This window comes from Lontra canadensis, unplaced genomic scaffold, assembly GCF_010015895.1.
Source record: "Lontra canadensis isolate GAN:19392208 unplaced genomic scaffold, GSC_riverotter_1.0 scaffold88, whole genome shotgun sequence".
Taxonomy (NCBI): Eukaryota; Metazoa; Chordata; class Mammalia; order Carnivora; family Mustelidae; genus Lontra; species Lontra canadensis.
The window spans coordinates 3,129,011-3,142,820 of NW_022631082.1; the positions used below are offsets into that span (position 1 = coordinate 3,129,011).

Below are 13,810 nucleotides of genomic sequence, written 5' to 3' on the forward strand. Positions count from 1 at the left end.
CCACAGCCCGAGACCAGTGAGGTCCCTCAGACGCCCCCCTGGAAGCCCGAGTCCAGTGAACCCCACCCCCACCCCTCGAAGCCCGATTTCAGTACATTTCCCCAAAAGATCCCAGCCCCTCAGCTGAATGACTTCCCCAAGAAACTCCTGCATCCTGATTTTGGTGACCTCGCCAGGAGGTCCTCGGAGCCTGAAGTCAGTGTGTTTCCCAAGCGGCCACGGCAGCCTGAATGCAAAGTGCCCTCCAAGAAGCCAGAGCTGGGGATCCTCCCCAGGGTGTCCTCAGAGCCCGAGTTTGGCCTGCTCCCCAGCAAGTTTCTGCAGCCTGAGTGCCAGGCCCCCCCCCGAAAGTTCTCGCAGCCTGAGTCCAGTGCTTTGCCCAAGAAGTACCTGCACACTGAGTTCTTTGGTGGTCTCCCTAAAAAGCCCCCCATCCCCAGCTCTGTTTCAGAGAGCTCACTCCCCAGTGCGGTCACAGGCTCCCGCCCCAGGCTCCCACTCAGCCCTGGCTTTGGAGCCAGGGAGCAGAGATCAGGAGCTCGCTCTCATAGTGGAGGGTCGAGGCTGGGCCTCAAATCCGGCTACCCACCCCGGCGGAGGCCTCTGCCCTCGGTCAGCAGCCTGGGACCCCCTCCAGCCAAGCCCCCGCTGCCCCCTGGCCTCAGGGATGTCCAGAGCTTCTGGAAAGCCACAGCCACAGCCACAGGTGGGTGACGGCAAACCAGGCAGAGAGCTGGGGAAGAGGCTCCCTGGCAGGGCCTGCCTCCCTTCCGCTCTCATCCCTCCACAGCTCCGAGGAGAACCGGTTCTCCTGGGATCCACGTCCAGACGCAACAGACTGAAGACATCTGGCAGTGAGTGTGGGGAGTCCACGGGCCCTGGCGCAGATCGAAGGCTTGAAAGAGGCCCTTATCTCCGGTATTCCTCCAGGGACCAGGAAGAGGCCTATGAGCTGTATGACGACGTGGAGCCCACAGACAACTCCAGCCCCGGCCACAAGGGCAGAGGTTTGTTGGTGGGGCTGAGCCCTCAGCCAGACCATCCTGCCCAGGCACGCGGGCACCGTTCACTGCAAAGGCATATTCTGCTATGCAGCGAGTGTGACGCCAAGGGACAACCCACCTCCCTGGCAGTGCCAGGGGACAAAGTAGAGGGCAGGAAGGACCTTTCAGAAAGTCAGACCAGCTCCTGATGGACAGAACAGGGAGGTAGGGCAGCCCAGAGGCCAAGAGCCAGGAAGCATAGTGTGGCCAGGGCAGGGGGTTGGCCCAGGGTGGTGGGAGAGAAGTCGTGAAAGAGCAGTGGAAGGGAAGAACCAGAGGACTTGGCGGCCATGTGATGCAGGGGTGAGTGGGAGCAAGCCAGCTCATGACATGGATGAGGCCCAAGTTTCACCCCAGTGCCCAGGCGCAGAGTGGAGGTATCCATCAGCAGGGGACAAAGGGTCAGATTCCACAGACCTGTAGTGCCAGAGGTGCTGGCTGGACGTCCAGCGCAGACTTGGGCCTGAACTCGGGCGTGGGCTGGAGCCAGAGACCCCTGAGCCTGCAGGCCTAGACAGTCTGTGCTCTGGGGTTCTTAAGGAGTCTTCTCCCCGCTTCCCAGCGCCTGCTCCTGGAGAGCGGGGCAATGGCAAAGCAGACATGTCTCCAGCCCAGCTGCAGGGTTAACGCCTTCACCAATTTTGAACAGGGGAAAAGGGGACTTGCATGCAAGCCCTGTAGGTGACAGTCACTGAACACGCACAACCGCCCGCCCCCGCGGCGACAGCATGCCCTACAGACAAAGTGAAAGCCTGAGGACCCGAGAAGCAACCTGCCCCAGTCCATACCGCCAGCACAAGGGAGCCCAGGCCCTGTGCTCCCAGACTGTTTCCTGCCCTCTCTGGAAGGAGAGCTCTTCCTACAGGAGAACCTTAGTTATCAAGGGTGCTCTGGGATGCTCCCCCTTCCCCCTTCCCCACTCCCCTCCTGCACCAGGTGTGCTGCCTCTACTACTCTTCCCTGAGCCCCTTCTGCTTCTCCGGGGTGTTCTTCAGGGGCTACTTGCAACACCCTCCGTTAGCAGAGCTTCCTGACAGGGCTCCTTCTGCTTCCGCTCTGGTGAGGCTCTTGTGGCTGGGATCTGGGGGCCGCTCTTGGGGTCACAGACATGGGGAAAGGGAGTAACTGGCCATTCTTCTTCCAGCAGCCTTGCAGGCATGGCCCACCCCTTCCCCAATCCCAAACAGACCAGGAACCCGCCTCTGCTCACTGTCCCTGCCTGTGGACAATCGTCTCCCCATTCCACGCCGGTCATTCTGCAAGCCTCCAATCAAATACACCTCTCAAATCTCTCCCTTCTTGAAACACTACGTGTGGGCCCTCGCTGGTAGTATAGATTGTCCAAAGGCTACTTTGCCCTTTTCAAGTCTAGCTACTCATTCGGCCCCACTTTGGAGTGGTAGCAGGCCCGCTGCAGAGGTTCCTCACACCACTGGGGGCTGCCCTGGAGGCCCTGGGGCCCGTAGACCCAGCTTTTTCCCAGGATCTCAACAGGTCCCCCTCAGAGCCCGCCTTACCGGCGTGACCTGATCAGTCACACTGCCGCAGTCTGGGCTGCAGGTGTGCCAAGTCTGCACTGCACCGCGGGACCCGGGGCCGTGCTCTGCACTGTGCTGGTTTTGCGGGGGCCCTGGGATGCCTCTGGGAGAAGGGGGAGCAGCGGGAGGTAGTGTCCTGGGTAAGACTGTAGATGGCTTCATCATCTGAGCACTAGGCCAAGGCTGGAGTCTGGAGCAAAAAGCTGGGGGCTTCAGATTCTGGATCCTTCTTCACTCCACTGGTATTCATGAGGCTCTTGCCATAAGCCAAACCCCTGGCCAGCAGGTTCCTCCCTGGAAGGCTGGCAGTTTGCCAGAAGTCAGCCCTCCCCGGGGTGTGGGGGGGTGGGGGCAGCAGGGGGACCCTTACAATGTGGTCTCAGCAGCAGCCAAACCAGTCCAGGAACACCCCCTTCATCACCCCCTTCTCAGAAGCCCACTTCATTTGCTCTAGGAAATGCTTTTGCCTTATTTTTGACCCAGATCCCATGACAATTCCCAGAAGCCAACCTACTTTTAGCAGACAGACATGAAATGGCCTCAAAAGCCTACAAATACATCCTGCCTTTATCATTTCCAGCCAAATGACCTTGGAGCAGGACTGCTTTACCCCTCAGAGCCTTTATTTCCCTCATCAGCAAGCTGGGAATGACAGTGCTGCCTACTATTCCTAAGTAGTAAGGTTGTTGTGACGGCTGAAATGAGTTACTACAGTAAACAGTTTCTGCCTTTCCTCCATGCAGTAGGAGTCCAGAAAACAAGAGGCAATCCGTTAGAATTCACAACCCAGGAGGCAGGCCTGGGGAGAAGAGGGACAGGTGGGTTGGGTGGGGGTTGGGAGGGGATGGATGTCCCGAGAACTGAGAGGGAAGGCTTATTCGAGATCAAGCCAGCAGTGTCGAGAGCGAGGCTGAGCCAACAGTCCTGACCCTAACTCACTGCTATGACTGCTCCCAGATGAAGTGCCATCTACCCAGCAACCCCCCAGGCCACCACAGGACCCGGAACTCAGGTACCACAGGGCAAAGGGCATGGAACGCGGAGGGGCTGAGCTCCGGGAGGACCGGAAGGGGGCCCCGAGGAGCACATCTTCCTCAGCAGCATCCAATTCCTCAGGAGAGAGAAGGCCCCCCAGCCACAGCACTTGCCGCCCGCAGACCCGAAGACCCTGAAGCAGATCCGGAAGGCAGAGAAAGCGGAGAGGGAGTTCCGGAAAAAGTTCAAGGTGTGAACACCAGAATCCTCCAAACAGGAGCCCCGGGGATTCTGGGCACAGCCCCAGCTGACCAAGGCCCCAGAAATTCCATCCTTAGAAGATGGGGTTCCTGGGGTGCCACATAAAACAAAAGCTCTAACATACCCCTTCCCAGTTTGAGGGGGAGATAGTGATTCACACAAGGATGATGATCGATCCCAACGCCAAGACACGTCGTGGGGGTGGCAAGTACCTGGGGATCCGGCGTGGGGAGATCCTAGAGGTGATCGAGTTCACCAACAAGGATGAGATGCTGTGCCGGGACGCCAAGGGCAAATGTAAGTCAGCCAGGCCAGAAAGTCCCAGAAATAAGCCACCACCAGGGCTGGGAGCTTAGCTATCCCACTCTCTTTGCAGACGGCTACGTGCCCAGAACAGCTCTACTGCCCCTGTGAGTGCTGGCCTGGGGGTGACAGGGAGGGTGGGTTGGTGAGTGGGCCAAGGTGACTCTTACTGACCAAACTGTGCTCTCTGCTAGGGAAACGGAGGTGTATGACGATGTTGGCTTCTGGGGTATGTAGATACTGTGGGTAGGCTAGAAGGGACCACAGTGCCTGGAAGGAGGTAAAACCCCCACCCCATTTCCCCGGGGGCGGCTCATCATCCGTTTATGGGGAGAGGAGTCACTGCGAATCACCCTTCCTCAGCAGACCCTCTGGAGAGCCAACCATTGCCCCAGGAACGGTAAGGCCCACCGGTGTGGACACCCAGGACCACCGGCCAGCCCAGCCACCCACTAACACAGGAGTCTTGGATCCCAGATTGGCAGTCACAGAACCACCCAGGCTCCTGCCTGCCTACATACACGAACCACATAAAGCTCCTATTTAAAGCAATTCCTGCTTCTTGTCTTTTCTCTCCATCCTGACTGACACACACGAGAGTCCCGATCAAAGAGCTGGGGGTCTTACCCTTCAGGAATAAATAGCAGGAGGGAAAATGTGGCAGGGAGAAGGTAGCAAGGGTAGGGCACCATGACCAAACGTGACAAGCAGTGGCTGCAGCTCCACACAGGCTGCAAACAGCCGTCCAGCCCACGGGGACCTAGGTATGAGATCACATCTTGGGGGAGGGGTGACCCAGTTCTGACCGAGCTCAGGTATCACGCTCAGCCTAAACGGCTACAGGACTAAATGCACTCAGTAACCCGCACTCCACTCGTCTGCTACCGCCACAAGGAACAGACCACACCCCCGCACCGCCCCCCGAGCACACACAATTCCTCTGCCGAAAGCCTTCCGCCCAGTGTGATGCTATCTGGGGGTGACTGTGTCTCCGTAAAAAAGAGGCCCGAGAAAGTTCCCCTGCCACTTCCACCATGTGCAATTGCAGAAAGTACAATCTACGAACCAAGATCAGGTTCCCTCACCAGACACGGAATCTTGGACATCCCAGCCTCCAGGACTGTGAGAAATTCACGTTTGTTGTTTATAAGGTGCCCAATTTATGGTATTTTTGTTATAGCAGCCAAAGAAGACTATGACAGAAGCCAAACTGGAAATGAGCCTAACACAGTGGGCCCCAGAGAGCACGCGTACAGGAGGGAGCGAGAGCGGCTCTCGGGACCACTAACCCGAGTGCTCTGATGCCGGCGCTGGAGACCGCATGTCACTCGGGACTCCGTTTCCAGTAAGAGCTCTCAAGCGGCCAGGGTCCGTGTCCTCCACCCCCAAGGGTCCACAGACTAAGCAGGAGTAGGGGTGAACCCCCGCCCCCAGTGGTCACAGCTCCGAGGACGAGACGACGACTGGCTCTAGCTCCCCAAACGGCGGGCGGGTGCCCCGCAACGCACACACGCAAGGCGGGCATCTTTTCAGGAACTGGTATTTATTATCAAAGTCATATTCGATGTCAACAAGATGCCACAACTACAAAAAAAATTGCGCACATTGCAATCTCAATGCAAACAGTCAAATGGAACCCCGGTCATTAAAAAAGTAATTCAAATTACCCCAAAAAGCAACTGAATTTTTTAAACATCTTTATACATCCAGCCAACAAATTAAAATGGTTAACAAGAAAAAATACAAATTCAGAGGTCTGGTCTCGATGTTTAAAAAAGGCAACCGCTTAAGCGTTTCTATCGATTCGAACATCAATCTCCCGGCCGCTCAGCTTCGTCCCATTCATCATCCGGCAGGCTCGCTCAGCCACCTCGGGCGACTCGAACTTAACCACGCCGCACCCCTTGGACTTCCCGTTCTCCATCTTGATGTCGGCGTACAGCACGTGGCCTGGGCACAGGGAGGGAAGGAGAGACCACAACTCATCAGGCACACCCAGAGCTCAGCCTCAGTCTGGGCTCCACACAGTCCCCATCACCTGCCGCATCTCGGTGGGCGGAGTCAAAGGGAGAGCCGCCCTGGCACACAGATGCTCAGAACACGACAGCCGGAATCCGGCGACTACGGCCCTCGGCCATGCTGCCATTCTTCTGCCAACAGGACAACAATCTGACCCATGACAAGCCTCCCTGGCAGCTTCCGATGCGTACCCGTTCACTCCGGAACGTCGTAACGGGGGCTGTGCGAAGCCAACCTTAGAGGCCAGTTTTACAGAGGCTTCAGCTCCCAGACCCGACAGCACAGCAGTTACGAGGCCGTCATGATAGGACGGACGCTTCCGCACTGTGCACTGGGACACAGGCTGCGTCCTGCCTCCCCAGTGGGCTTCACATATTCATTCAAGCACTGAGTAAGCATCCAAGTAGGTGTCAAGCACCACCACGAAACAAGTCGATAGGAGAAGAGCGAAGAAGGTGACCGTGTGTAGCCTGTGCTAGGGGGCCCTTGTTTCTCAAGCCATTAACTCAGCCCAAGGGAAGGTGAACATCTAGAGGGCTCCTCACGGGACACTTCTGAAATACTTAAGTTCACCGGAAGGAGACTCTTGCTCTAACAGCTCCATTCTGGAGAATGGCACTTGCAGCTCAGGGTTCAGGGACAGGACGGAGATGAAAGAGGAGGGGCGAAGGTACAAAGAGACGAGTGAATTTCTCTCCCCGGCAGACGGGTACCTCCAGGCGTCCGAGACAGGGGAGTAGCCTGATGCAACCCGACTTTTCAGAATCCCTACTGCCGCGGAGACGGAGGAGCGGGGCGAGGGCGAGAAGGCTCACTACGGCTCAACAGCTGCCCCAAGAGAACCAGGAGAAGCCGCAACGTGGTGCAACCGGAGCTCCCAGTCAAACAGGAAATGAGAAACACCGAGGCGGCCTCGACCAGCAAGCCACCCGGACTTCTGGCTTAGGTTCCGGGCTCCCACCTGACACAGGTAACAGAACAGAGGTGGTGGGAGTGAGGGGCAGGGATTCACCCTGGGACAACTTCACTTCCTTTCAGCCACACGGGGAGCCTTTCAGAATGGTGGCCCAGGTGCCAGGAAACCACAACCAGAGCCCCTCAACCTCATTCACACATAAGCTCGCCCCGGGAACTTCTGGGCAAGCAACAGTGTGGTGGCAGAAAGCAACCTCATCTCAGATGTTTTTATTCAGCTTTGTCACGCAGAAGCTATGTGACCTTGAGAAAGTGACTTTGCCTGTCTCATCTGCAAAATGGGGACATCGCTGCCTTTCAAAAACCATGAAAGGAGAAGGATGGGGTTGAAGCTGAGAACACAGGTGAGAAGTGTCTGACACATAAGAGGAGACTCAACAACCTGCTTGAGTATTTGCACAGGCAGAAAAATGGCAAGTCCCACTGGTCCTCGAGTCATGGCAAGTGGCTGTGAAGACCAGGATGGGAGAGTCACCGCACCCCTCAAACGCATCACTAACAAGCTAAGGTTTCTGAAGCCACAACACATGGAAGCACCTAGAAAGCCTTTCTCAAACACTTACCACATTCGTTGAATTTGTCTTTTAGCATCTTCCATGTAAAATCAAATGGGAGCTAAAGGGAAAAGAAGAAACTGATGAGTGATACAACCAAACCCTCATGTCCTAATGCATAAACACCAGGGTCTCTCTGAGGGAACTTTCAGGACTTGTTACACCAAGAAACAAGGTGCCCTTCAAACAGATGATCAGCAGAGAACAAAACACAGCTGTCTGGAATGAGATTCCAAACGAAGCGTACTCCCTTGTGGCATTAACTGTCTAAGGGAGAATCATGCAGAGGATAGTCGCCTATGGTAAGCGGCCTCCAGACCATTCAGTAGTAACCGAAGGTGGTCACGCTGGAATAAAGATACTGCAGATACAGCCCTCTGTCCCTCCGTCCCGCCCAGGTGCAGCGGCTCTTCAAGCCAAGGGAATCAAGAAGCCAGGGTTTCTGAGCTCACCGCTCATTTCCACCTAGCAGTCCGAGAACCTGGGGCTCCTGCGGCACAGAGTTCCTTATGCTCTCCCATTCCCTCCTTATCCTACCAGCACCAGACTCTGGAGACAGCAGCAAAGTGGCCTTATGTGCTGCTACTCTGCTTCCCTACCGGGGACACAAACTCTGACTCTAACCTGCCCCCCTCCTCCCTCTGTGCCTACCACCAGCACCACCAAGGTGCTGAAGAGCCACTTACGTTTCTCACAAATATCTGGCAGGCCTTCCTGGCCACCCCAGGAGCATGGCCTCCAGCTCCGCCAAAGGAACCTGCGAAGCTTCCTCCAAAGTTGCCACGCTCCATCTCGATGGCGCGGTCAAAGCTGGCACCGCCACCGCCACCCATGGCCAGGCCCATGCGCTCAATGCCGGCGCCTAGGGCTGGACCCATGGCAGGACCCATGCGCTCCAGGCTGTTGGCGCCCATTCGCTCCAGGCCCATGCGCTCCAGGCTGTTGGCGCCCATTCGCTCCAGGCCCATGCGCTCCAGGTTGTTGGCGCCCATGCGCTCCAGGCCGGTGGCCATGCGATCCATCACGGGGCCCATGCGCTCCAGGCCAGCCCCCATGCCTGCGGGCACCATGCGCTCCATGCTCAGGCCCATTCGCTCGATGGCAGGGCCCATACGCTCCACACCAGAGCCCATGCGCTCAATGGTCTGGCCTACGCGGTCGATGGGCGCGGCCATGCGCTCAAGACCGAAGCCCATGCCGGCACCCATGCGCTCCACGCCAGAACCGATGCGCTCCATGGTCTGGCCCATGCGCTCGATGCTGGAGGCCATGTGGTCGAGGCCCAGTGGACCCATGCGCTCGATGCCGGAGCCCATGCGCTCAACTGAGCCCATGCGGTCCATGACCAGGCCCATGCGCTCGATCTCAGAGCCCACACGATCCATGCCATGGCCCAGGCCTGCGCCCATGCGCTCCATGCCGGCACCCCCAATGCGGTCAATGCCAGGGCCCATCCTCTCGATCCCAGGGACACTGCCTCCACCTCCACCTGTAAGAGGGACACAAAACACAGGCAGGTATCAGGGACTTGCACACTTGTGCGCACACCACGCCAGGAGGATGACCTGGGTGCAGAGGCTTAGGCACTTACAAGCTCAACCACAGTTCAGGATTAACTCCCCCAACAAGTTACCAGCACACATCCCTCAAATGTCAACAACTGTTAAGGCAGGAGAGTGAGGACGTCATCCTTCCTGTCTCTGTGACACAGTTGAGATTTCCATAGTAAAATTTAAAAAAAAAGAAAACCCACTCTGGAGGACTTGTGTCCACATGTATCCCGAGTTACTCTGGAAGCACCTAGTACTTGTAACTAGCTTTGTGAGCCATGGTTGTCAATTCCCCAAAATTCTGAGGTCTCCCCACCAAATCTAACTGAGAAACACTCTCCGTGAAGGAGGCGTGGAAACCCCACCCTGAGCTGGTCAGCCTGCATGACAGATTACATGAATTATGTGTGACAATTCAAGTCACTCACAACCTCTACCTCTCCCAGCTTGTCCCTGCTGATGGCCAGTCTGGCTGCATTTCCTTAGCACCTCCAGGCTTAAAGAAGCTAGTATACAGCCACGTAATTAAGAGGAGATAAAGAAAACAAACACCAACACAGACCCTCTATGTGTGCAGGCATGGAGAGCCGCTCCCAGGGAGCCTTCCTCTGTGAGGAAAACCCCCAAATGACTTGTGTATAACTCTGCGGGCTCTGGAGGAAAAGAAGTCGATGCACTGCAGAGCAGATCCTAGAAGAGGCCTAAAATCAGTTCTCAATGCCATGGCTGAGACAGACCCTGTGATCCTGCTAACTCTGGAGGAGGGTCTGGCTCCACCCCCCAAGGCCACTACCCGCCACCTCTCCATATGCGGAGCATGGGGTCCTTCTCACTCGGGCTTTACCACCGCCACTACCGCCACTGCCACCTGCCTCTGGAAAAGGTCACCTGAAGCCCACAGCCAGCCCACTACTGACCCAAGCAGCCCGTCCAAGAGGTAAATTCAAGAAAAGGAAACTCAGAAGTTTCTGAGTCTGACTAACCTCACATACCCCTCCACTTCTCCATGACTATCTCCTTAGTCATGCTAAAGAACAGCACACCAAGTGGCAAAATAGAAACACAATTTTAAGAATATTAAGACTTTCAGAGCAAAATTTCTTAGAAACTATTAAAAAAAAAAAAAAAAAGGCAAGATAACTAGAAAGGGCAGGTAGCATGCTCAAGAACATCAGAGATCGGGCTGACCCCCTGGATGCCAAAAGCAGCAGAGAACAAGGGGAAACGGTGCCCACGTGGAGTTTTAGATGGAGAGCACCACAGAAATAGCCAGCTAGCGGAGTTACCAAGGAAATGCCAAGACACTCAGAGCCACTGGGGGGTGGGGGTGAGGTCAAACTGAGAAAAGTGCATTTAGTTTTAAGTACCCATAAAAAAACATGTATTAAGGGAAGGGTACTTTCCAAAATGTTTACAGCGCTCATCACTGGGCAGTGTGACTGCAGATATCTACTTTCTGCATGATTTTCTGAATATTTATCAGTACACATGTACACTTTGGTAAGCATTCGTTAGGGATGGAACTAGTATACTTTCATAATCCGGTATTTACTTTTAGGAATTTGCAATTTTATGGTATTTAAAAACAACAAAGCCCCCAAATTGCATGGATATTATTATGACCACAATGGCTAGCACTTACACAGCACTTATGTGGGTACCCTTTTCTATGCATTAACTCATTTACTCTGCACAACAACCCTATGAGGTAGGTACCATTATATCCCCACTGACAGTATGGAAAACAGAGAGGTACAGTAACTTGCCAAATGTCACACAGCTAGGAAGAGACAGGGCTGGTTCCCACCCAGGCAGTCTATTTTAGAGCCCACGCTTTCCACCACTACACTCTACTATCCCCGGTAATAACAGCCTGTTCTAAAAATCAAAACATCAAAACTAAGCGTTTCCTACCTCCTCCCTGCTTTGCAATGATCTCTCCTCTCTTCAGTGCATTACTTAGGATTTCTAAGGAAATCAGGAAGAAAAAAAAATTAGCCAAATTTCTCTACGGTAACAGAAATTTGTTTATTACAGATTCCAGAGTAAGAATATTACTAATTTAAAAATAAAACAAGGAAAGGGGGAAGGGGTTAAGAAATACACATACACAGACAGATCATTTTACTAGAGTAAGAGTCCTTGATGACGGGTCATGATACCAGGATCCCATGTAGCTCCAGAGTCTGAGACCCAGTTGGCAAGACCACCTGGGAATGTGCCCAGCAGAGTTAAGTAAGAGCCAGTGTGCACCAATGAAGTGAACTTAGAAAATCAGAGCAAGAATGGAGCCAGCAGCACAGTCTTCTAAAGCTGGTCCAGACCCTCCGTACGACTCAGGCTGAAGCCTGCACTCTCCCCCACCAGATGCAAGCAACACCTCAGTTACCCTCCAGCGAGCTAAAGCTGTGGCTATACTTACTGCCAAAACCCTGAAAACCAGCAACTGTGCGCAGTGCTTAAGTATGACCTCATTACCAAGTCGTGCCTGGAAAGATTCCAGTAAGCTGAGCCCACCGGCCCCACCTGGAAGGTGCTGGGTGTTATGATGACTAAGTGACAGACAAAGCTTCAGGAAAATAAAAACCCAAACTCATCCAGAACACGTTCAACACCTTGTCCAAAGCAGAAAACACTGTTGCTTGTTTGCCAACAATTCATCCAAACCTCTTTAAAGTCTAACGCTATACGGTTAGTATACTAGCTTTAAAAAGATTCCTCTCGGCCTTTCCCTGTGTCAGGAAACGTGTACCCACCCCCCTACTCTGGTCCCAAAGTGTGCTCAGCAATGTGGACAGATAGCCACAAAGCACATCTCATGTTATGACCAAGACCACAGAGATTAACCCTAATCCCACAGATGTTTCTGGTGCTACAACTACCTGTGACAGGAAGGACGTGGGAAAGCATACCAAGAAAAACAGACCTCTGGCCTGCAAGCAAGCAGAGCTTACTGACTCGGTGACACCTGCAATCTTGCTCAGCATACCCAGGCCCAGCTTCACGTTCCTAAATTGGCACTGAGATCAAAAGATTCCTTGCAAAAGCTCCACAACTGGCACACCACTGATTTGAAGAGAAAGAAAAAATTCTTTTCATGGCCATTCACAGACCTCCCTGTTCTGACTCTGAACTTGAATCTGTTCTTCCTACCCCAGGTAGACCCTCACCTCCAAGCCTCTGCACCTGATGCTGTCAGTCCTCTCCATCTGCCAGCACACCCTCTAGTTACACTGAGCCCTCTCACACCCAGCCTCCTCTAGCTTAAACTCCATCTCCCACCCAGTCCTGCACTCCTGCTCGGACTGCTCTCAGCAGAACACTTCTATCAACCCCGTAGAAACTGATCACCTTTGTGTGTTCCTCACCTTGGCGGCCAAGGGCCTGGGAACCAACACCTTTCATTGGCACCCTCACTAAGCCACTTCTATGTACAGACTCAGGGTGCTGCCCTGAGTCACTAAGCACCGTCTCCTCAACTGTACCACCTCCTTCAAGATGAAGGATCCCATATCTACATCCCTGCACTGCCAAGAACAGCGGTTTACAGAAACACGCAAAGATCTACTGCCCTGATGGTACAGCAGGGACACTGAATGGGGAGACACTACAGAAGGTAGCACCAAAAACAATTCAACTTTCAAGTGAAAAAACCGAGAGGGAGAGAAATCAATCAATGAACAAACAAAACAAAACACCCATCCAGGCCAACTGGTCCGAAACCCCAACAAACTCAGACACCTTTTACTAAATTGGGCGTGATCACAAGGAGCAGCAGGGACTTCCAGAACAAAGCCCTTTGCTCCTGCACTTTGGGAGGTCTCAGGACAAAAAAACAAGACAGTCTCAATCAGAGAGAAGGTGGCAAAGTAGGAGATAGCAAGGCCTACAGATGACATTTCTATACAGGTCGGGACCGGGAGTTTCCTGTTGCCATGAGATATGACCTCACCAGATCTACCCCTTTTCCACGAACCAGGACAAGGCCACCAGCCTCCTCACAGAGGCTGAGAGGCACCAGAGTGGTAAAGGATTAAAGGCCTAAAAGCAGGAAGAAGTGCCTATGAAAGCAAAGTCATGTGCCATCTTGTTCATCTCACCCTCGTTATCCACAATTTGCTACCTGCAGCCAAATGACAAGTTTTTAAATATTTTTTAAAATATCCTGCTGTTGCAGGACACAAAAACAAAATCAATCATACACAATTAGAAACTTTTGGCTGACCCAGTCACATAACTCATCCCCAAAATTCTAAAGCTTTGGAATAATCTAAAGCAGAATCAGTCAGTCATATGAGACAAGTACAAGGAGGAAAATAAGGGTAATCTTCCTTACCAGCCTAGTAAGACACAGACAAATCCTTCCAGCTACCTAACTGCCAGCAGGGAAAAAGAGAAACAAGTCTCCACCAAACAACTCTAATCTGAGGAAAACAGTCTTCAATAGTTCCTGATTTTCTTGGAGAACACAACACAAGGAAGATGAGAGTCCTAGAAATAATCTGCAGAAGAATCTGGTCTCACTGATGAGCTGGATGACGAATCTTTCTAGGACCTTCATAAATTCTAAGAATATATCTAATACAAATTTA

The 13,810-nt window shown here is 53.5% G+C and overlaps 2 protein-coding genes across 12 annotated transcripts in view; one reads left to right on the forward strand and one right to left on the reverse strand.

The window, feature by feature from the left end:
- The window catches only part of PRAM1 (PML-RARA regulated adaptor molecule 1), a gene marked incomplete at its 5' end in the record, with an annotated part of 7,046 nt that extends 2,374 nt beyond the window's left edge, over positions 1-4,672 (forward strand). The window contains 9 exon segments of the mRNA XM_032883467.1: positions 1-706; positions 791-854; positions 931-1,007; positions 3,539-3,593; positions 3,698-3,806; positions 3,952-4,114; positions 4,194-4,227; positions 4,315-4,349; positions 4,487-4,672. The exon segment at positions 1-706 is cut by the window's left edge and continues 4 nt beyond it. Of these exon segments, the coding sequence (XP_032739358.1) occupies positions 1-706; positions 791-854; positions 931-1,007; positions 3,539-3,593; positions 3,698-3,806; positions 3,952-4,114; positions 4,194-4,227; positions 4,315-4,349; positions 4,487-4,524 (1,281 nt within the window).
- Positions 4,673-5,644: 972 nt separating this feature from the next.
- Positions 5,645-13,810, reverse strand: part of HNRNPM (heterogeneous nuclear ribonucleoprotein M) — a 41,192-nt gene continuing 33,026 nt past the window's right edge. For 8 of the 11 annotated variants that reach the window (XM_032883805.1, XM_032883804.1, XM_032883800.1 and 5 more), the window contains 4 exons: positions 11,133-11,186; positions 8,355-9,157; positions 7,678-7,729; positions 5,645-6,070 (listed from right to left, as the gene is read on the reverse strand). In XM_032883805.1, the coding sequence (XP_032739696.1) occupies positions 5,907-6,070; positions 7,678-7,729; positions 8,355-9,157; positions 11,133-11,186 (1,073 nt within the window). In that variant the 3' untranslated portion in view covers positions 5,645-5,906. The remainder of the gene's footprint in view (positions 6,071-7,677; positions 7,730-8,354; positions 9,158-11,132; positions 11,187-13,810) is intronic. The other 3 variants (XM_032883803.1, XM_032883802.1, XM_032883798.1) reach the window with 1 other exon arrangement.